Source organism: Leopardus geoffroyi, chromosome D1, assembly GCF_018350155.1.
Source record: "Leopardus geoffroyi isolate Oge1 chromosome D1, O.geoffroyi_Oge1_pat1.0, whole genome shotgun sequence".
Classification (NCBI taxonomy): domain Eukaryota; kingdom Metazoa; phylum Chordata; class Mammalia; order Carnivora; family Felidae; genus Leopardus; species Leopardus geoffroyi.
In genome coordinates this window covers 108,064,474-108,086,122 of record NC_059329.1, presented here as the reverse complement: position 1 = coordinate 108,086,122, position 21,649 = coordinate 108,064,474, and the positions used below count along the sequence as shown (strand labels likewise).

Sequence of the window (21,649 nt, the reverse complement as noted above, 5' to 3'; positions counted from 1 at the left end):
GGCGGTGCGGAGCCCCGCGCAGGGGCGGGAGGGGTGGGGAGGGGAGGGGGCGGCCGCGGCGCGGGGGCGGGGCGGCGGGAAGCGGGGCCGCGGCGCCGAGAGCGGGCGGGAGCTGCAGCCGCAGCGAGGCCGGCGGGCGGGAGCGCACGGAGGTGGCGCCGGCCCGGCCGGGTGCGGGCTCCGTGCCGCGCGGGTCCCAAGAGTGAGTGAGCGAGAGCGGGCGAGGCGCCAGGCAGAGGAGGGCCTGGCCCCCAGGGGCCCCCCCGGGGCGGCGCAGGCGGGCCGGGGGCAGCGGGTGGATTGGTGGCAGCGGAGTCTGCGGCCCGGGTCCGGGGTAGGTGGGAGACAGCTGAAACGCCCTGGACGACCCGCGGGAGGGGGCGGCATCCGCGGCGCCTCCGGCCCTTCCCAGCCACGTCTCAGCGGGACCTTCTCTCGCGGACCCCCCATTTGACAGATGAGAAAATTGAGGCTCCGAGAGGCCAAGTGACTCTCAAGGTCACACAGCGAGGAGGCGACCGAGCTAGACGGGGCTGGCTCTGGGTGGCTCCTAGGAAAAGTCAGCCAGAGAACTCAGTAGAGGAGCCCCCTCCAGCCCCGGCGAGTTTGTGCAGGGGAGGGGGACGGGGTACCTTTACCGGGGGTGGGGTGGGGTGGGGACCAGGCTCTGCCAGCGTCCGGGGATGAGGGGTGTCAGGGCGCTGCGGCCGCAGAGCTGGTTTCTGGACTGCGGAGGAAATGGGGGCGTGTGTGCACGCCCATGGGGGTGTGTGCATGTGTGGGATTGTACATGCGTGTAGGTGCACTGTCTTGTGTGTGTGTGTGCGCGTGTGTGTGTGCGCGCGCGCACGTGTGCGATTTCAGAGCCTCCGTGGCCGCGGGACTCCAGGCTGGCCTGGCTCGAGCGAGCTGCAAGTCCAGAACTGGCCCCATCAACGGGTTTGCATTCTGGGCTAGAAAGCTGGGTATGTGTGCCCGAGGGATCCTTCCTGCAGGTGTGCACGGGGTGTGAGTGCCATTGTGTGTATGAGACAGAGGCTGGGAGGCAAGTGCCTGAGGCCCAAGTGTGTGTGTATGGGGGGGGAGGGGTCTTTCACCCCAATGTGGGCCTCTGGCCTCAGGTATAGAATGAGCGTGTGTCCCTGCATGGGTGTGTATCACCCCGCGTGTGACTGGAGTTGCTGGTGGAGACGTACCGGCATTCTCCACCCCTCAGGACGCTGGCGCCCCCTTCTGGGCGCCCTGCTCTGTGTGTTCGAATGTGGCCTGCCTGTGAGTGAGCTCACAGTTCGACTGTGTAGTATGGGGCCTGGGTCCGGAGCTCCGGCTGGGGAGGAAGATGGTCTGCGGAAGGGCTGAACCCGGACCCCTGGGGCCTTCACGGAGGAGGTGGCTTGGGAGCGCGTGGTTCCCAGGCTCAGGCTTCCCGCTGACGCCTCCGGGGCGGCAGCGGGCTCCCCCCACCCCCACCCCGCCCCAGGAATGTTCTGCACTCTAGCTCGCCTCCCCAAGGGCAGGCCCCTGGGGGTTGCCATAGCCCCGCCTCCCCTCCCGGGAGCCCGGGAGGGGGCGATGCGGGCAGGACGCCTGGGTTCCTCCCTCCCTCCCATCCCAGGGAGAAATTCCTCCGAGGTCCCCTCAGGCTCTGGGTTCCCAAAATAACCCTGCGGGGGAAGGGAGGCTGTGGAGGGAGGGAAGCGGGAGGGGCGTAGAGCCGAGCTGCGGGGTGCTGCAGGTGCCTCCGGGGAGAGGACGCGAGAAGAGGGCCTACGAGGGGTTGGGGCACAAACCAGTTCCCGGAGTGTCCTGGCTCGTCCCCATCCCCGGGGAGCCCCTCGGCCTTCCCGCGACTCCAAGGGTGAGCCGGAAGCCTCGCGGCCGGTCGGTTTCCCAACTGGTGGGTTGCACCATCCCGGGCCAGACCGTTTAACCCCGGGAGTGGCCGCGGCGCACGACTCCGCCCCTGCCCAGCAGGGGGCGTGCCCGCCCCGCCCCGTTCCTGCCCGCCCCGCGACTCGCAACCCCCCCCCCCCCCCCCGCCGGCGCCTCCGCAGACTCCCTCTCTGCCTCTCCCGGGACAGGGGTCCGGTCGGAGCCCCTTGGGAGGCTTCGGAGTGCAGCTTGGCCCAGCCTCCCCGCGCCGGCGGCCATGGCGGGCACCCTAGACCTGGACAAGGGCTGCACGGTGGAGGAGCTGCTCCGCGGCTGCATCGAAGCCTTCGGTGAGTGGCACGGGAGGGCACGCCCAGCCTGAGCCCAGCTCCGAGCCTGAAACGGGGTCCCTGCCTCCCCGGGCAGACCCCTGGCCTGGACCCACCCAGTTCCGCATCCTGCCACCTTTTTAACGAAAGCCTTCTCTTCATTGCTCGGTAGAGAGATCCACACGCTTCGGAAAGATAAAATGTTTCCCTTCCCTGGTATGCCGGCATTGAAGGGAGGGACGGGGTCCCCAGACTCTGGAACATGCGGAGCGTTATCTGTCTCCCCGGAGGATCCGGAGGAACTGTCTATCTCTGGCCTGGGAGCTGTTTCCGGCTGGTGGGGGGCGGCTTATCTGGTGAGGGGGTGCCCTTTCCCCCAAGCACTCAGGAAATGGCCTCTGGATTCTTGACCCCGGGGAACCCAGGCTTCTTCCGCCCCAGCTGGCTCCCCTCGGGACGATGGGCCCGGATCAGACGCTTCCCTCCTCCGGTTCCTCAGATCCTGCCTTATCCCTCGCCCACCCTACCTTTTCTTTCTAACCTGCCTACAGGATTCACAGTCCTGGCAAAGCAGGTGATGGGCGGGGGGCCACATATCCGGCGGGCTGTGGGGTAGGCTTTAGGGACCACAGCTACGGGACGAAGGGTCACCCCGCTTCTCTCTGACCCCTCGGAGTTAGATGACTCCGGGAAGGTGCGAGATCCGCAGCTGGTGCGCATGTTCCTCATGATGCACCCTTGGTACATCCCTTCTTCGCAGCTGGCGGCAAAACTGCTCCACATATATCCTTCGCGGGCCTCGCCGTGGGCCCTGCAGTCCTGCTTGGGGGAGCCAGGCCGCCCAGCCCAGGCCAAGAATGGGCTCCGCTCCTAGAGCATGGGCCCCTTATAAGCCCTAGAATCCAGGCTTGGCGCAACTTTGCTCCAGGGCCGAGGCTCCGCCCCTTCCCGCCTCTCGAGTCAGGCCCCGCCCCCGCCCCTCCTCAACCTGGGCTCTCTACAGCCTAGGACCTGTCCCTACTCCCAGCCCAAGTCCCTCCTCCGGCCTCCTTCCCGGAACCCAGGTCATGCGTTCAGCCACCCCTTAGAACCTAGCCCCGTTCCTAGCTGTGCACGCTCCCCAAACTCGCCCCTCACCCCCTCTTCAGCTCCTTTCCTACAGGCCCCACCCCAGGTCCCGCCCCCAGCATCTCTCCTAGGACCAGGCCCCTCCCACAGTCTCCCTCCAGAAGCCGGGACCCATCTCCTGCCTCCCTTTCTAGAATTAGTCTCCATCCTCGTTTTCCTTAACTCTCCTTCACCTACCAACAATCCCGGAAGGACAACTCCAATTCGCTGCAGGTGAAAACATGCCACCTGGTCAGGTGAGCCTTCCTTTTGCGACGCTGTCCCCTCTTCTCGCTCCCTTCTCTCAGGCTGCAGACTGGCCTGAAGGAGTGGAAAGAACACGTTCTGGGAGTTGGTCATGTGGGTTTGAACCCGGGCTCTGTCCATGGTGGGCCGGCTGTCACAGGCTTGCCTCTTCCTGGTCTGGGCCTGGGTTTTCTGATCTGCCCCGTGGGGGTGGGGAAGGAATGAACGGGGCGGGGGTGGGGGGTGAGTGGGGGAGGGAGCCACAGTGTAGGGCTCTTCCCCCCTCTTTGGGGAACTACAGTCCCAGGGGGCGGTGGGGGAGGGCTGCCTTGGGTGACTCAGAACTTCCGCCAGGTACTGGATCTCGGCATTCCCAGCAGAGTTTGACTTGAACCCTGAGCTCGCTGAGCAGATCAAGGAGCTGAAGGCTCTGTTAGACCAAGAAGGGAACCGGCGGCACAGCAGCCTCATTGACATCGAGAGTGTGTGCGTGGGGCGAGCTTGAGGGCTGGGGAGGGCGCTCGGCGTCCTACACCATCTGTACTTAACAAGTGTTTGTTGAATTGAATGAGTGAGGGTCATGTTACTCTCTTGCTGGAAAACCTATGGCCCCCTGTCGCCTTCACAATGTCTCGGCTGGGGATCAAAGCCTTTGGTGGTGTCCAGGCGGCTTGGCATTCCTGCCTCATCTTCCACAGCCCACTCCCACCCCGTGCACGCCATGCGACTGCTGTACGGGTCCACTCATCATTCCCTGCCCTGCATCCTTTGCGCCATGACGTTCTGCTCACACGGGCCCCCCTTGCCTGCCTCTCTGTGTTGTCAAGACTCAGCTCAGGTGTGGACCGTGTCCGGGCGCTGAGGGCTCGGAGGCCTTCCGGGGCAGAATTTGCCATTCCCTCCCGTGGCCTGCACTTTGTGCAGACCCCTCTGTGCAAAGACGTGTAGACGCGCCGCGCAGTTTGGCGATTGTCTGTTTCTGTGTCTGTCTCCCTCAGTAGACTGTGAGCTAGCTCTCCAAGGGAAGGAACTGTGTCTTGCTCCTCTCTGTACCCCCAGTGCCCGGCACAGTGCCTGAGTGCATGACGAGGGGGGAGTTTGCAGGAGTTGCTGGGACCGGGGACATCAGTGGCCAGCACGGTGCCACAGACCGTGTGGGTCCTCAGTCGGCCTGAGTGGTGCCTGCGCACGAGTGTGGGGCCACAAGGGATGGGGCATCTCCAGCAAAAGGGCTCACTGCCCCCGCCCCCCTCCCCTCCCCCCCCCCCAGCCCCACCTACAAGTGGAAGCGGCAGGTGACCCAGCGGAACCCCGTAGGACAGAAAAAGCGAAAGATGTCCCTGTTGTTCGACCACCTGGAGCCCATGGAGCTGGCGGAGCATCTCACCTACTTGGAGTATCGCTCCTTCTGCAAGATCCTGGTGCGGCCCCGGAGGGCATGCGGTCAGGGGTAGAGTTTGGGTTGGGGAGGAGTCCCAGGAGGAACGGGGGTCCCTGGGGTCGGCAGGGTCACAGGGTGGGTTGGGGGTTTCAGTAGCTGGAGGGTGAGGCGTGGTCATCTGTGAGGGGAGGGGCCCGAAGGGGCTGAGGCCACTCCCACCCCCCAGTTCCAGGACTATCACAGTTTTGTGACTCACGGCTGCACCGTGGACAACCCCGTCCTGGAGCGATTCATCTCCCTCTTCAACAGTGTGTCGCAGTGGGTGCAACTCATGATCCTCAGCAAGCCCACAGCCCCTCAGCGGGCCCTGGTCATCACACACTTCGTCCACGTGGCAGAGGTGCCCGTCACTCCCCCCCCCCCCCCGCCCCCCCGCCAGCCTCCCAGGTGCCCATGGGCGGAGTCCTTCCTTTCCACCAACCCACTGCCTCCTCGCCAGAAAAGCTGGGCCAAGTTCTAGGCCTCTTCAGTGACTGACTGCCTACGCCCCCCCTCCTTTGCCCCCCAGAAGCTCCTGCAGCTGCAGAACTTCAACACGCTAATGGCAGTGGTCGGAGGCCTGAGCCACAGTTCCATCTCGCGCCTCAAGGAGACCCACAGTCATGTTAGCCCTGAGACGGTCAAGGTGCCTGGGACTGGGGTGGGTGGGTCAGGGGAACAGCCTGGTCAAGCCCCGGGCTAGCCCTTTCCCAGGTCTGGCCTCGCTGACAACTCCTAGTAGCGTCGCGGGCTGGGCACTCCTGTCCCCATTTGACAGATGCAGAAACTGAGGCTTGGAGGGGTTCCATGCTTTTCACAGGTTACACGACCCGAGTGGCAGAGTGGGGGCTTACCGGTCTGCCTGACCCCAAAGCTTGTGTTTTTTTCCTCTCCTTTTCTTTCTTTCTTTCTCTCTCTCTCTCTTTCCCTTCCTTTCTTTCTTTCTAAGTTATTTATTTATTTATTTATTTTGAGAGAGCAAGTGTGAGCGGGGGAGGGGCAGAGGGATTGGGAGAGAATCCCAAGCAGGCTCCGCGCTGTGACTGCGGTGCCCGATGTGGGGCTCGATCCCCTGAACCGTGAGATCATGACCTGAGCTGAAACCCGAGAGTCGGATGCTAAGCACCTGAGCCCCCCAGGCGCCCCCCTTTTCTTTATTTACTTTAACATATTGGGTGACGTACATAGAGCGAAATATATAAAGCATACGTATGTAGCGGTTAAAGAAAAATTAGAAAGAAAATGCCTGTGTAGGGGCGCCTGGGTGGCGCAGTCGGTTAAGCGTCCGACTTCAGCCAGGTCACGATCTCGCGGTCCGTGAGTTCGAGCCCCGCGTCAGGCTCTGGGCTGATGGCTCAGAGCCTGGAGCCTGTTTCCGATTCTGTGTCTCCCTCTCTCTCTGCCCCTCCCCCGTTCATGCTGTGTCTCTCTCTGTCCCAAAAATAAATAAAACGTTGAAAAAAAAAATTTAAAAAAAGAAAATGCCCGTGTAACTTAGCACCCAGGTCAAGAAATAGAAGCTTCCAGCACCTTAGACCGTAACTCCCCCCCCCCACCCCCCGCCCAATCAGAGGTAACCAACGTCATGACTTTTGTAATGACGGCCCTGCTTTTCTTTACAGCTTTACCATGCCACGTTGTATGAATCTCAAAATAACGTGGGAGTTTTGTTGCCTGTTTCTGAATTTCCTATGAATGGGATCATGTTGTGTGTTATTTTATGTCTTGCTTCTTTCCTTCTAACGTCCTGTTACTCATTCGTTTCCATTGCCGTACGATATTTTATTGTAAGTCTACTGCAAGTCATGTGTCTACTGTTGAACATTTGGGGGTCTTCCCAGTGTGGGCGGTTACAAAGGACACAGCTGAGGACATTTCTTCTGGATCTTTGTCCCGAGCCTCAGTTTCTTGTGTTAAATGTTAGGGATAGTCTGTGCCCAGGGCTGGTGTGGAGGTGGGGTATCTGGCAGTGGGCGTTCCCTTGGACTCATGACCTATAAACTCTGACCCCCAGGGGCTAAGGGAGACAGTGCTGGGGGACAGTGAGGGAGGATTTTTTAACCTTTCACCCATCTCTGACTCCTCATCCTCTCCCACATTTCTAGGGCTCGGGGGGCGGGGGGGGGGGGGGAGGCGTAGTTGAGCCAGTGATGTGCCTAATGTGTGTGTGATTCTTTGCTTTTTGCCCCCACCCCCCACGCCCCGCCCCAGCTCTGGGAAGGTCTCACGGAACTGGTGACAGCCACAGGGAACTATGGCAACTACAGACGCCGGCTGGCAGCCTGCGTGGGCTTCCGCTTTCCCATCCTGGGCGTGCACCTCAAGGACCTGGTGGCCTTGCAGCTGGCACTGCCTGACTGGCTGGACCCCGCCCGGACCCGACTTAATGGGGCCAAGATGAAACAGCTCTTCAGCATCCTGGAGGAGCTGGCCATGGTGACCAGCCTTCGGCCACCAGTGCAGGCCAACCCAGATCTGCTGAGCCTACTCACGGTGAGGGGGCTTGGGAGCAGGGACGCCGGGGGTGGGGGGGTGGGGGGGCGCTGGGCACCAGCGTGGACAACCACCTCTGGTCTTGGGTTCATGCAAGGCTGCGGGCTTGGCCTGGTGTTCTAGGTTCTGATCAAGGCACTGAGATCCAGCCTGGGCTCCAGGGTCTGGAGTGGACACCGAGATGAGTTCCAGCCTCTGAAAGGGGTTGTGGACTCAGGTCTGATTTCGAGGCTGGCATGTGGACTTTCTGCACCGGGCTTGAAGCTAGGCCTGGGTCCTGGGTTGGGTTCCTGGCAGTGGGTTGTGTTCAAGGCTTGGGGCTCAGCTCTGGCGTCTGGGGTCAGGGGTGGTTTCTAAACATGGCCTTGAGCTCTTAGGAAAGGTCTGGGCTTGGCCTTGCACTCGGTATGGGGGTCGAGGATGGGAGTTAGGTTCTAGTTGAGATCTAGACTAGGTTCTAGACACTGAGCCGAGGCTGGAGTTTTGGGTTTAAAAAAAATTTTTTTTTAACGTTTATTTATTTTTGTGACAGAGAGAGAGCACGAACAGGGGAGGATCAGAGAGAGAGGGAGACACAGAACCCGAAGCAGGCTCCAGGCTCTGAGCGGTCAGCACAGAGCCCGACGTGGGGCTCGAACTCACGGACTGTGAGATCATGACCCGAGCCGAAGTCAGACACTTAACCGACTGAGCCACCCAGGCGCCCCTGGAGTTTTGGGTTTAGAGTGAATTCTTAACGGTTTCTAGCCTCTGGACTGGGATCAGGATTGAAATCCGAGCTGGATTCTTGATGTGGGGTTGGGTTCCAGGTTGGGGCTTAATTTCAGAGCTCTTGGTTGTGTTCTGACCTGGATTCTCGGCTGGCTTCTTGGAGGCGTGTTGTGCCCAAGATTTGGGGCCAAGCTGCGGGGTCTGCTCTGTGTGCTAGGCTGGTGTGTGGTCACTGGGGTGTGTTCTAAGGTGGCCTTCGTCCCGAGTCTAGCTTCTGGGCTGCGTTCCGGGCTGAGCCGTGGCCTCTGAGTGGACCTATGACCCTGGGCTCTGGACAGCGGGCTCCTGAGGGCAGCAGGGGCAGGGGGTGTGATCAGACCTGTGTGTCTTAGGTATCTCTGGATCAGTATCAGACGGAGGATGAACTCTACCAGCTGTCCCTGCAGCGGGAGCCGCGCTCGAAGTCCTCGGTGAGACAGGGAATCCCTGCCTCCCCGCTCTCCCCCACCTCTGCCCTTCCTGAAAATCCCAGGACAGAGGCTACCTCACCTGTCCAGCTTGTGGGGCGGGCTCCCTTCTCCCCAGGGCTTTCCTGCCTCCCCCCCCCCCCCCCCCCGGGCCCTGGACTCCCTCACCTCCGGCCTTCACTCAGGCCTGACCATCCCCACAGCCAACCAGCCCCACAAGCTGCACCCCACCTCCCCGGCCCCCGGTGCTGGATGAGTGGACCTCAGCTGCCAAACCCAGGCTGGATCAAGCACTCCTGGTGGAACACATCGAGAAGATGGTGGAGGTGAGACTCTGTGGCAGCCAGCCCTGCAACCCGAGGGGTCGGGGGACAGGTCCGGAGCGGTCCATCGAGAACGATTTTGCCTGGCCACCACCCTCGGAGCCACACTGGCGCCTCGTTCCGGGGCCAGGGCTCAGGCTCCAGCAGGCAAGGGGCGGAGCCAGTGGGTGGGCTTGGGGGGGGTTCAGTAAAGGGAGAGAAAAAGGGGAGCTGCAGAGGCGCCCACGCCTGAGCACCCTTCATAACATGGACTGGGCCTGTGGACAGGACGGGACTGACGCCTGTTTCGTTCTCCTGTCCTCCTGTCCCCTGCGTGTCCCTCTGTGCACTTCAGTCTGTGTTCCGGAACTTTGACGTCGATGGAGACGGCCACATCTCACAGGAAGAGTTCCAGATCATCCGTGGGAACTTCCCTTACCTCAGCGCCTTTGGGGACCTCGACCAGAACCAGTGAGGAGGGCTGGGGGCTGGGGGAGAGGGAAGGCAGGCTCACTTCCCCCCCGGGTTTCAGCTTCCTCCTGTGCAAGAGGAGGCCACTGAGCCAGATGATCGCGGCCGAGGAAGCCACCAATGTGGGGAGGGGCTCGTATTGGAGGGGGAGGTTTCCAGCTGTGGCAGCACAGGGTTACCCCACTCATTCAGACAGACGGGGGGGGGGGGGCCCACCTGAATCTTGCAAAGACTGTAGCCTGGGGACTGTTGCTACATACACGCCGCTTTATTTGCGGAGCTCACAGCTGGCAAAAAGTGTGGGCAAGTTCAACTCCTGGGTAGCCTGTTTTAATGAATAGAAAAGAAAGGCCTGCAATTAGCAGCACCCACTTGCTTATCAACAATTCACATACTGACAATTTGGACAAACAGCTGATTCTCTGAAGTAGGTTAAACATGCCCCCTGCAACCATGTCCATATCCCTGTTTTGCTGAGCAGACAAAAAACTCCAGTCGCAATTTACAGCCCCATCTCAGGTCGACTTATATTTTTAATGCTATTCATATTTCAAAAATCTGGGCTTTTTTTTTTTTTTTTTTTCCATATTGCGGAGCCCCATGGTAAAAAAGAAATCCAGGTAGTAAAACAGATTTACAGTGAAGAAAGCGTATGAAGTGAGACGCCAAAGTTACAGTTCCTCCTCCCATCTTTTCCCATCAGAAGAGGCTATATTATTAGTAACATGTTTGCAATGCCACTGGCTTGGCAACAGTGTGTCCTTCCAGTCTTTTTTTTTTTTCCCCTCCCTGCATGTGCAAATTGCTACCGATTTTGTTTGTGCCTGTTCCATGGACAAATAGGATTGTGGTATAAATCTAGCTCTGCCCACGGGGCCGGTTACAGTTGCTTTGTTTCTGCTCCCAGAACTGAGACAGAATTCTAGGTTATGTCCCTGGGTTGGTGGGTGGATTTTTTCCAGGTCACACTTTTAGTGAGGGTGCCGCTCGCTGTTGGAGACCTTAGATACAGCTTCGCGCGGGGGTCTCAGCCTCGACTTCCCACCTCCTGCACACCCCAAGCCTTGTGCCCAGCCCATCTGGGCACCAAAATCCAGCACCTGGCTCTCTAGGGAGACCAGCAACCCCCTCCTAGGGCAGCCTCAGCCTTGGTCCCAACTCCCTGCCTCAGCTTGACGCTCGCTCTCTGTTTCTGGAATGTGAGGATGCCCATTTCTTTCCCACAAACTCACCTATGCATTTAAAGCAAATTTTGGTACATTTTAACCGGGATCTAGTATTTGTATTTGTAGCAGCAGGGTTTGCAGGGTTTTTTGTTATTGTTGGTGGTGGTGGGTTTGTTTGTTTGTTTGTTTATTTATTTATTATCACTTTCTTGATGGAACTGCACATCTCGCTTTTTTGCTTTTGTTTTTGTTTTCCACGTAACCCTCTATCACGGACATCTTTCCATGCCAGCTTCATGCAGAACGACCTCATTCTTTAGAATAGCTGTAGAGTGTCCCGCTGTCATTATCATGACAGACATGTAGACTGTCCCCAGTTTTCCGCTGTTAAATATACGCCATGCTGCTGTGAACATCTTTGTACCAATGCACCCAGGCCACTATTTCTGTAGGTGAAATTCCTAGAAGTGGGATAATTGGATCAAAAGATATGCACATTCTAAATTAGGAGAGAGCCTGCCAAAGTGACCTCAGGCAAGGTTGTGCCAGCCTGCACCCCCATCAGCAGTGAGTGAGTGCCCATCTCCCAACTTCCTTGCCAACACTGGACGCTATAAAAAGCTTTACAATTTTGTCAGTCTAATTGGCAAATGGTGTCTTGGTTAAATTTGAATCTCTTTAATATTAGCGGGGGTAGGATCTCTTTTCATATGTTTATTGGTCCCTTAGATTTCTTCTGTTAATTGCTTGTTCATATTCTTTGTCCATTATTCCACTGGGTTTGTGGGTCTTTTTTTTCTCATTGATTTTCAGAATCTCTGTTAATGGATGTTAACTCTTTGCTGTCGAATGTGTTTGCAAATATTTTCTTCCAGTCTGTCGTTTATGTTGTCCGTTTCCATATAAAATTTTTAAAAAGTGTCGCGTGTTCAATATGTCCGTCTTTTCCTTTATGACTTCTTGGATTTGTGTTATGTCTAGAAAGGCCCTCATCTCCCTGAAATTCCAAAGGTATCCTCTTACACCTTTCCAGATACTTCCATGATTTTGGTTTTTACATCAGTGGTCTCAGTTCAGTGAGAATGTAGTGTCCAGGCACAGCGTGCGGTAAGAATCTAGGGTGACGTATATATTTTTTCTAAATGGCCAGCTGTCCCAATGCCCCACTGAATTGAAGGGTCACCTGGACCACATCATGGAGCCCCAGATATAATAATAGTCAGGAGTTTCCAACCAGGATGAACACTGACAGAAATAGCTCCGCGTGGCCCAGGACCTACCAACTACACAGACACTGTTATAAATGCTTCATGTGCCCTCCCTCAGTCCTCGCACAAACCCACGAGGGGCAGGAGTCATCATTGTCCCCGTTTATAGAAGAAGAAACTGAGGCACAGGGAGATTAATGAGCCCAAGGGTCACACAAGCCAGAATTTGAACGGAGGTCTGTCTCCAGAGCACATGCTCCTTTCCTAAAATATGTTAATAGGTGAGAAAAGGGTTCTGTGGGAACCCCTGGGTTATGTGGGGAATCCTGATGGCAGGTGTCTTTCCAGCACTGGCCCGCATGCGAGTCCGACGCAGGCGGCTTTTCCCAATCTTGCCTGGTCCCAGAGCTCAGCAGAAGTCTCTTGAATCTCAGGGCTCCCAACGGGTGTTCCAAAGAGCTCACTTTGGGAAACAAAGGCTGATGATCTCGTGGGAGAGCGCACAGCCCTTCTAGTTAGTTTACATGCCAACGCTGTGAAGTGACCCCGGCAGGAGTTACGATCCTCATTTCTCTGGGAAGGAAACCCAGGGGAAGTGACTTGCCCAAGACCACACAAGTAGTAGCGGCTGGTGCTTCTGCCTGGCTCCCAAGTCTAGGCCTCTCTTTCCGGCACCAGGAAATCTAAAACCAGGAGTCGGGTGAGGATCTTTTCCTTGGTAGGGAAGTTCCCAGTGGGGTGGGTTAGGCTGGTGGGTGGCTGGTCCCGGGAGAGGGCCCCGACCTGAGGCGCTCCCTCTCCCACCCCGCCCCCCGCAGGGATGGCTGCATCAGCAGGGAGGAAATGGTGTCCTACTTCCTGCGCTCCAGCTCGGTGCTGGGCGGCCGCATGGGCTTCGTGCACAACTTCCACGAGAGCAACTCCTTGCGCCCCGTTGCCTGCCGCCACTGCAAGGCCCTGGTGAGACCCCCACCAAGCCACACCCCTCCAGCCCTGGCCCCTCCGCTCGCCCCGCCCACCCTCCGGCCCCGCCCCTGCTGGAGGCCTCGCAGCAGAGCCGGACCTTGTTAATTCCGCCTGCCTCTCCTCTGGCCGTTCTGCGCCTGCGTTGGCCTGAGGGGCTCTAAAGCCCCAGAGTGGGTCAGTCCCGGTCCCTGCCCTTGAGAAAGAAGAGGTGAAATCATTACCTCTCAAGCCCTCTCCCCCAGCACAGCCCCCTCCTCTATTTCAGATCCTGGGCATCTACAAGCAGGGCCTCAAATGCCGAGGTGAGCAGGGCCAGAGGGCCGAATTTTGGGGGAAGAGCTACTCTCTGGGCGGGGATTCTAATTTTGGCGGGGCAACCCAGGAGGAGTGAGGTACCCTGGAGCCAGAGGGGCGTGCTGATTATATTGAAGGGGGTAGCCTTTAAGTGGGCTTTTATTGTGGTGAGACAGCTGCCTGGGCACCGAGGACTTGGCGGAGGGTGTGGATTGGCGAGCAGGATGAAGCACTTTGGAAGGAGAGTCTTATTTTGGTGGGGCACCTGCTCAGGAGCACAGGAAACTGGGGAGAGGTGCAGGCCTGGGGAAGGGGCCGGAGAGCGTTCTGACCCAGGGCCCTGGCTGGGCTCCCCATCTGCCTCTCCCAGCCTGCGGTGTGAACTGCCACAAGCAATGTAGAGACCGTCTGTCGGTTGAGTGCCGGCGCCGGGCCCAGAGCGTGAGTCTGGAGGGGCCTGCGCCCTCGCCCTCGCCCACACACACCCATCACCGAGCCTTCAGCTTCTCCCTGCCCCGCCCAGGTAGGCGAGGCTCCCGGCCTCCAGGTAAGAGGGGGTCTCCTCCTGTGCTGTCCTGTGCCGGGAGGGAGGCAGGGCCATTGTGGCAAAGTATTAACCTATCCAGGAGGGAAAGCTTCCTGGAGTTTGTAATTCTGTGATGTTGGTGGGGTGATAATGAAGGATTGAAAAGGTAAGGGGGCCAGAAGGTGGCTCAGGAAACCTTGACCTTCTGAAGCTGAGAGAAACTAATAATACATAAAGAGTTAGAGTGAGGGCGCCTGGGCGGCTCAATGGGTTATGCAGTTAAGCGTCTGACTTCCATTCAGGGCATGATCTCGCGGTCTGTGAGTTCGAGCCCCGTGTCGGGCTCTGGGCTGACAGCTCGGAGCCTGGATCCTGCTTCGGATTCTGTGTCTCCCTCTTTTTCTGCCCTGCTCATGCTCTGGGTCTCCCTCACAAATAAATAAAATAAAATAAAATAAAATAAAATAAAATAAAATAATAAAAAAATAAAATAAAATAAATAAATAAATAAATAAATAAAATAAACATTAAAAAAAGAAAAAAAAAAAAAGAGTAAAAGTGAAAGAGGCTTCAAGATTCCAGTCACAGGGGTGCCTGGCTGGCTCAGGCAGCAGAATATGTGCCTCTTGCTCAGGGTAGTGAGTTCAAGCCCCACGTTGGGCATAAAGCTTACTTTAAAAACAAACAAACAAAAATCCAGTCACACTCTTAGTTTGTTAGGGGGATTGACGATGTATTGGAGAGAGAATCCTGTGAGCCATCTGCCTTTTTGCCTGTCCCTTTTTGTCTGCTCTGGAGGCCATTCTGAGAAACGTCCCTTGCCCTGGAAATCTTTGGCGGCGGTCTTGGGGGTGTCCTGTGGTTCTAGCGCAGTGTGCTGAATGACAGTTCCCCAAATGATTTATTTTGCTGAGAACACTCTGAACCACCGTGTTAAACTGGGGTCGGAGGCAGTTGACCACAGCCATTTGAATTGGCCTACGTCCTCAAAAATAGAAACAGTGAAGCCATTTGCATGGAGCCTTCCGAAGTGCTGGGGTCCAAAATGTGAAACACACACAAAATTGACATTTGAAGCAAACTGCACTGACAACCACGTGGCTGTGAAAAAGCCGCGGTGGAATGAAAACTTAGAAGAGGCTCAAACACGGGAGGGCCGACTGGTCACTCACTGAATTGATTTTTGGTGGATGGGTGTGCTTCCGGGATGGGGTGAGGTGCCTGCTGTGAGTGGGGGAAGGGCTGCTGAAGGCACAGGAACCCAGGAGCTGTTCCCGCGACCCCCGCCCACTTCCCTGCAGAGATCAGAGAGGAGGAGGTGCAGGCCGTGGAGGATGGCGTATTTGACATCCACTTGTAATTGATGGTGAGTCCTGGGCAGCCTGCGTGGCTGAGGGCTGGGGACATGGGGGGGAGGGGAGGATCAAGGAAACAGGCGCTCTGTCCGCATGGCCCAGGCCGGGTGGACTGCTACTTTTTCCCTGACGACCTGTGTTGTTGTTTTCCTTCCCAGCTGTGACTGGATCAAACACTCAGGCCTGCCTTGGAGAAGAGACTTGGACCACAGCAGGAAGCCTGGGGTGCTGGGGCAGCGGGCTGGGCTGGGGGGTGGGGTGGGGGGTGAGGGTGGCATGCAGCTGAGGGTTGGGCCGGGGCTGGCGTCCCTAAGGTTGTACAGACTCTTGTGAATATTTGTATTTTCCAGATGGAATAAAAAGGCCCATGTAATTAACCCAGCCCATCAGAGCCTAGAATCTTCACGGGGCGGGGGAGGGGGGGGGGAGGTGGGTACCGTAAGGACAGGGGCTAGAATCTTAGCATCCAGAACTTTGTAGTCAGAGAATCTTGGGAGATCTGGAATCTCAAGTGTTGGGAATCTTAGGGGGAGTAGAATTGGGGGATAGAACTTGAGAACCCAGAAACCTTGAGACATAATGATCTTGGAGAGGGCCTAGAATCTCCAGGAGTCCAGAACCTTGGCAGGAGCGGGCGGGGTGGGGGGGTGGGGGGGTGGGGTGGGGTGGGGGTGGGGGGGGCGTGTCTCAGACTTGATGCTATGCTTCTTTGCACCCAGAATTGCTGGGCCCGGTGGCCTGGGTAACCGTAGCCTTTAGCCCGGAGCCGAAATTCCCTTGCTTGACAGGTGGCCTCTCAGCCCCTGCTTGAATACTTCCGGCGGTGGGAATCTCACTGCAGTGGGGGAGAGAGGGCAGCCCTGAGTGCTGGCTGTGGGGCAGGGAGGGAGGTGGGGACCTGGGCAGCCTTGGCCCCAGTAGCCCCTGCTGGGCTGGCAGCCTCTTGACCCGGTGCTGCTGCCAGGCGGAAGGACGGTGACTTCCAGAGGAAATGCATATCGATCCCGCTCTCAGCCTCCTGTGGCCTCTCCCAACCCAGCTCTTCCCTCCTGAGTCTGCAGCACCGAGGTTTTGGGGGTCACCGCTACCTGAGGCTACTTCTAAGGCTGGTCTGGGTACAGAGGGTGGGGTGGGGGTGCTCCTGAAGGTTCTGAAGCTGGGGCAGGCTCCAGCAGCCCTGAGAGTGGGAGCTGTCTCCTCCAACATTGGAGCTCCGATGGGGAGCTGCCCCCCAACCTGGGGTGTGTTGAACAGCAGCTGTGGGTTGTCCTGGGGGTGGTGCCTTGAGCACCGCCCCCCATTCCTACCTGCAAAGCAATGGCCTCAGCCCCTCCCTCGGGGTTCCCTGACCCCATGCTCCCCTCTCCCCTTGAGACCCCACTCCTGCCGGGCCACTCCTCACTGAGGTCACCTGCAGCTTTACCCTCTGTTGAGACCCCAGCCCTGTCCCCCATCGGGTCCCTCGCGCTACCCCTCCTTTCGTCCTCAGCCCCCTCCTGCCCTGCCCCCCTCTGAAGGCTGTAATATCCGTTTCACGATTTGGGGGCTGAGTTGCTATAACAACAGACGGCGATTGTGTTGTGAAGAGCAGCTCGCTCCCGGTTCCGCCCGCCTCCCGCACTGCCTCCGTCCCTGCAGCCTGGTCGGCTCCCCTCCCCGCAGCCCTCCGCCCCAGCCCGGCCTCTTCCCCGTGTGGTGTGTGCGTGTGTGTGTGTGCATATGTGCGCCCAGGTCTGCCCTGCCCGGGAGTGTGATGTGGGACTGTCTTTTCATGGTTGCGCGTGTGAATTTGGTGTACGAGCCTCACGTTGTGCGTGCGTGTGCATGTGTGTGTGTGCACAGACACACACGCTGTATTTGCTGCGTTTGCCCTCCGCCGTGTGTCCTCACGGGACTGTGTCTGGGAGAAGGGCCACATTGGGTCGGGTGCCTTTTGGGGGGCTGTCTTGAGGTGGTGCGTCCCAACTATGTTGGGTAGCCTGAACCTTGGACCTTGGCGGGGAGACCTCCCTGTAGCTGGGGGGAGGGGCAGGGAGGTGCAGCGGCTGCCAGGTGACCTTTCCTGCCCTTGAGCAAAGGTGGCCCAGAGAGCTGGGGGTAGGGACAGGAGACAAATGCTCACTCTTACATCCCTCCCTGCCCCTGCCCTCCTCCTATCCTTTCTTACACCCATCTATAAGGGTCTGAGAGAGTCTCTCTGAGTCACTGCACCTGTCCATCTGTCTGCCCATCCATGCCCCGGTGCCTGGCTGGACAAGTCTGTGTGTGTGTGTGTGGGTGTGTGTGTGGGTGTGTGTGTGTGTGGGGGGGGTGCTGCAGGGAGAGAAGCAGTGGGGGATGGGTGGGGCAGTGGGCTGTGGGGTCAGAAAGGCGAATTCACATCTACAGGCCCTGACTCAGCAGTTCCCATTCTCTGGCTCCTCTAGTGGCCTTGGTGGGGCCAGCCTGAGGGTCCTTCCAAGGTCAGACTGGTCCTCCAGTCTGGGACGTGGCTCAGGGATCTCTTCCCCATCCAGTCTGGGTCTCCTCGTCCTCCACACAGTCTGGAGAGGAAGACCACTGGTGGGTGGGTGTCCTCGCTCATCTACTCAGTAAATGGCCACTCTGTGCAAAGTGCTTCCCCGGGGGGAGAATGAGCCTGGGAGCAAGTCGTCTGTGTGCACCTGTTCCCCTGGGCGTGCACTTGCCTCCCGTGTGGAGGTACCTGCGTGCACAAGTTTTTATGTGTATGTGTATGTCCTTGGGCAAACATGTGCTTCCTGTGGGTATCTTACCTGGGTGGGGCATTTCTGCAGCTGCCCCCCCGTGTGTCTCTTTGGGAATGCCTGTGTGCACGTGGATAGGTGTGCGTGGCTGTGAGTGTGCCTCTGGGTGCCCATGCACGCACTGGTGGTCGAATGTGTGTTCTTGTATGTTGTCTCTGGCAAAAGAAGCACCCACCTACCACTGGCTGTGCAAATCGCAGACCCTGCAACAGAGATCAGGGTTTTGGGGTGAGGTTGCAGAATGGTCTGGTGCACACACACACATACACACACACACAGCCTCATTCAGAAGCCCAGTGCCCAACTTCGTGGTACACGCACCAGGTGCCGGGTCCACCTTTGATTGGCTGAGTGAATGAAGGGGTGTCCCCTTCCTCCCACACTCGTACACACGCACAGTGATGCGGACACCCTCACAGGGAAGGCCTCGACCCAGCGCCCGCGCTCGCTCTGAAGCTCCTGGTTGGGGGGGGGGGGGTAAGAACAGAGAACTGGGCTGCTGCCAGCCTTCCTTCGGTGATCCAGGCAAAGTGCGGCCTCACCCCTGCCCCCGAACCTGCTCCTTCCCCAGTGCAGAGTTCCTGGCGGGACTGGGGACCAGGCTGCAAACTCGGATTCCCATCAGGCAGGGCTGGGAAACCCCAAGCCCTTAGGTCTACCCCGCCTCCATCTCTGCCTTTCCCTCCCCCACTGCCTGCTTCCTCCTCCCCGCAAAGACCCTCACGCCTCAGCTCTAGGGGAAGCCAGGGCGCCCTCGGGCGGTGGGAAGCGGAGGCCATACGAAGGGCTGGAAAAAGCCCCTAGCGGCTTCGGGCAGGCCCCCTTCCCTAGGCTCCCGGCAGCCGGGGCCCGCCCCTGGGCGTAGCCAGTAGAGGGCGTTGCGGCCCGGGCCCCTCACCGGTCCTGCTTTCTCGGGGCCCCCCAGTCGGGGCCCGCAAGTCTCTCTTGGGCACGTCCCAGTCCTGGGCGCTGCTACATCGACCAGCCGGCCGAGGGGTGCGGGACCCGAGGGCCCGACCCAATAGGAGAGAGGCTAGGGCGCCTGGATTCCAGGAAAAGACACTGGGGCTGGGTTGTGGGTCTGCCTGGTTGGGAGCCTGGGCGCCAAGGCTAAGCACCGGGAGAGGCGGGGAAGGGCTCGGACGCCCTGGGGCCGGGACGCCTGGGTCCCTGGCAGGGAAGGGAGGTGGGCCTGTGGAGCGGAGGGACTGGCGGCCTCCGCGCCTTCGCATTGGCTGCGCCGCTCGTCCGTTAGCGCAGCGTGGTCCAATGCGCGTGCCTGGGGGGCGGGCCCTGGTGCTGATGCTGCCGTCAGTCGGTGTTGCAGGGATGCGGCGGCGGGAGCAGCCGCCCTGACTCGCAGAGCATCCTCCACAGAGCGGCACCGCGGCGGGGCGGGCGGGCGGACGAGCCGGCGGGCGGGGACGCGGCGGGGAGCGAGAGAGGCGCGAGGCGGCCGACACCGCCGGCCCCGGCTCTGCCACCCGCTGGAGACGGGGCGGCCCTGGGGCTCTGATCCCCACCCTCCAGATCTTGGCGCCCCCAGAACCAGGTAGGGGGGGGGGCTGCGGCGGAGACGGGCGGGGGGCGGGAGCCGATCGGGGGAGGGGAGCGACCGGAGGGGCGGGGGAGGCAGGAAGGATGGATTGGGGGGCGGGGGCGCTGCCGTGCTGAGAGGGCTGGCTGGGTGACAGCGAGGAGGCTAAGTGGCTTGGGGGGGGGTGGGTTGGGGGTCGGAGGCTCCCTGTGGAAGGGGCACTGGCCCTGAGCTGGGGTGAATGGAGAGGGGTGAGAGGGAGGGTCGTTGGGGGAAGGGATGGGGCGAGAAGGAGGGGCATCCGGAGGGCTGAGAGGGAGGCTCTGAAGGGGGGTCCCCAGTCTGTGCTAGCCCCAAGGGCTGGTAGCAGTGTTCCTCCAGAGGGGCTGGGGAGCTGTTGTGCTCTGAAGGGTCCGCAGGGGCGAAACCAGCGAGGAACTGGGCTTGGTGGGAGAAGGAGAGGGCGCTGGAGAGGGGAAAGAGAGAAGTGGAGAGGCAAGGAGCAGGGGCCAGGCCAAGGGCTTCATACTGGGGGGCACCACTGAGGACCAGGCTTTCCTGGGGGATGGGAGCCAAGGGGAGAGGAGGTTATTGGGAGGGAGCAGAGGGGAAGGTGCCAAGGTGCTTGAGGCAGAGATGGGTCCGTGCTGGGGGGAGAGCCGGGAAAGATGGGGGGCCTGAGGGAGAGGAGCGGAAGCTTGCGGGGGAAGGTTGGGGGCGATGGAGAGGGAGACTGGGAAATCAGTAGGAGGGGGCCGTGCTGGGGTGGGAATGCGCTGGGGGCGGCGACAGGGTTATGGTCAGAGAGTGCTGCAGGGAGAGGCAGCTGCAGGGCCCTGGGCCGGCTCCCCCACCCCCAAAGAGGAGGGGACCATTTCTCATGTCCCAGCCTCTCCCCTAGCTGAAGGAGCCATCTGCCCTGGGTTCTTTGGGCTGGGTATGAGCCCTTGAACCCTTGATGGGCCCTTGGAGGCAAAATTGGCTTTTCGGGGGCTCTTGTCTTCTTTACTCTCAACCCCCACCTGAGTCCTGGGCGAAGGCATTCGGTGCCTCACTGAACAAGTGAGGGCTGGGGCTGGGAGGGGCTTGTTTCGTGGTGCCTGGAGGTGAAGGGGGTGGTTGTCCAGACCCGGAGGGATGAATCTTAGGGGGGCAGGTCTTGGCTGTCCAGTCCTCTCGACTGCCTTGGGGGTTTCCTCACACCCCTGGTTTTGTATGTGCTGGGGGTGGGGTGGGGTGGGCGAGCTCCTGCCCCTCCCTCTGTCCACCTGCCTTGTGCCCGGGTATTCCTTTTGGGGGACTTCAGGGCTCTGTGTTCTCTATCTTCTGCCAGAGAAGTAGCAAGAGAGAAAGGAGACAGAAGGAAGAAAGAGTGGAGGGAGGTCTGTTGGTCTGTTAAGCGCGAGGCCTCCTGTCCTGTGGGTGCTTTGGCCACTACTGTCCCTAACTCCTCGTGCCTCCGGGGACGTCTCCAGGGATGCTGGCATCTGAGGGTGGGGGCGAAGGGTCTAGCTGGGGGTTCCTTCATTCCTGCTGGAGGAAGTGTGCTCAGACCCACCCTGTCCTCAGATCCACGGGGGTGGGCGGGACTGACCCACAGGCAGAGGCCAGTGGCCACCGGGTGGCTGAGGAATTCTCTCCAGGAGCCAGGGTCCGGTTCCGGCTTCTCGGCTTGGGCTGAATCCACACTATGGGTGCCTGGGAGGAGGGGGCTGGGCTCTGCAGGGGCTGTTAAGGGCTCTCTTCCCTCCAGCCCTCAGTCTCTGCCCAGGTCCAGTTGCTCCCCCCTGCCCGCCCTTGCCAGTGACACAGACACCTTGACACCAATGCATACACTCGGCGGCACCCACCCATACACACACCTACACAGGCACACACCTGCGTACACAATACACCTCCTGGCGGCACGCCGCCTACACTCCCCCGCCCAGAGAGGCTGCCACCTCGCTGCCTGCCTCAGAGACCTCCCCCAGGTGCCCTGCTCTCGTGAACATGACACACGCGTGGCCCCTCCGTGCCCCCAGAGCCCCGGCACTGCACTGTCAGCCCTCACCCTCAAACGCACACACACGCACACACGCATCCCCCCCATCCACTCGTTCACCTCCCCAGGTTTCCACGGTCACGTCAGCACACCTGCACTCCTCTGTGCACGCAGCCCTGGGACACCCCTTCCTGGACACCCCCTGCCCCAGTACGCATCGTTAAGTGCCATGTTCGCACGTTGCCTCGGGTCTTTGTGTGTGTGTGCGCACCAACACACACACACACACACATGGTTGCTAACACCCGTTTATGCCCTGGCTCCCCCCCCCCCGCCGAAGCTTCTCCCCACCTTTCACTCGCCCCTGCTCACTCCCATATCTTTGTACCCTGAGAAAGCACCCCCCCCCCCACACCCCAGGGCCTCCCAG

General features: G+C 59.5%; 2 protein-coding genes across 34 annotated transcripts in view; both read left to right on the top strand.

Annotated features, from left to right (window-relative positions):
- Positions 1–78: 78 nt before the first annotated feature.
- RASGRP2 (RAS guanyl releasing protein 2) lies at positions 79–15,314 on the top strand. Of its 4 annotated transcripts, none has more exons than XM_045485827.1 (17): positions 79–202; positions 2,082–2,222; positions 2,882–2,984; positions 3,503–3,565; positions 3,909–4,040; positions 4,825–4,975; positions 5,162–5,335; positions 5,504–5,620; positions 7,186–7,467; positions 8,571–8,648; positions 8,849–8,971; positions 9,303–9,418; positions 12,611–12,752; positions 13,024–13,060; positions 13,423–13,599; positions 14,880–14,944; positions 15,092–15,314. In XM_045485827.1, exons 2-16 carry the CDS (start codon positions 2,150–2,152, stop codon positions 14,936–14,938), a joined length of 1,827 nt encoding a protein of 608 aa, XP_045341783.1. In that variant the 5' UTR covers positions 79–202; positions 2,082–2,149; the 3' UTR covers positions 14,939–14,944; positions 15,092–15,314. The 4 variants fall into 4 exon arrangements, with proteins under 4 accessions (XP_045341783.1, XP_045341782.1, XP_045341780.1 ...); XM_045485826.1 differs by lacking the exon at positions 79–202 and adding an exon at positions 1,748–1,858; XM_045485824.1 differs by lacking the exon at positions 79–202 and adding an exon at positions 2,374–2,417.
- A 3,699-nt stretch (positions 15,315–19,013) lies between these two features.
- NRXN2 (neurexin 2) overlaps positions 19,014–21,649 on the top strand; it is a 109,270-nt gene continuing 106,634 nt past the window's right edge. For 10 of the 30 annotated variants that reach the window (XM_045485794.1, XM_045485795.1, XM_045485790.1 and 7 more), the window contains exon 1: positions 19,017–19,250. The gene's annotated coding sequence lies outside the window, so the exon portion shown is untranslated. Of the gene's footprint in view, positions 19,251–21,649 lie in introns of all 30 variants that reach the window. The other 20 variants (XM_045485792.1, XM_045485782.1, XM_045485781.1 and 17 more) reach the window with 3 other exon arrangements.

Coding starts and splice junctions, on each gene's coding strand:
- RASGRP2 (XM_045485825.1), top strand. CDS start 2,464: ATGCGGAGCGTTATCTGTCTCCCCGGAGGATCCGGAGGAACTGTCTAT. Junction 4,041..4,824: donor CTCATTGACATCGAGAGTGT/GTGCGTGGGGCG, acceptor CCCCCCCCCCAG/CCCCACCTACAAGTGGAAGC. Junction 13,061..13,422: donor GCAGGGCCTCAAATGCCGAG/GTGAGCAGGGCC, acceptor TGCCTCTCCCAG/CCTGCGGTGTGAACTGCCAC.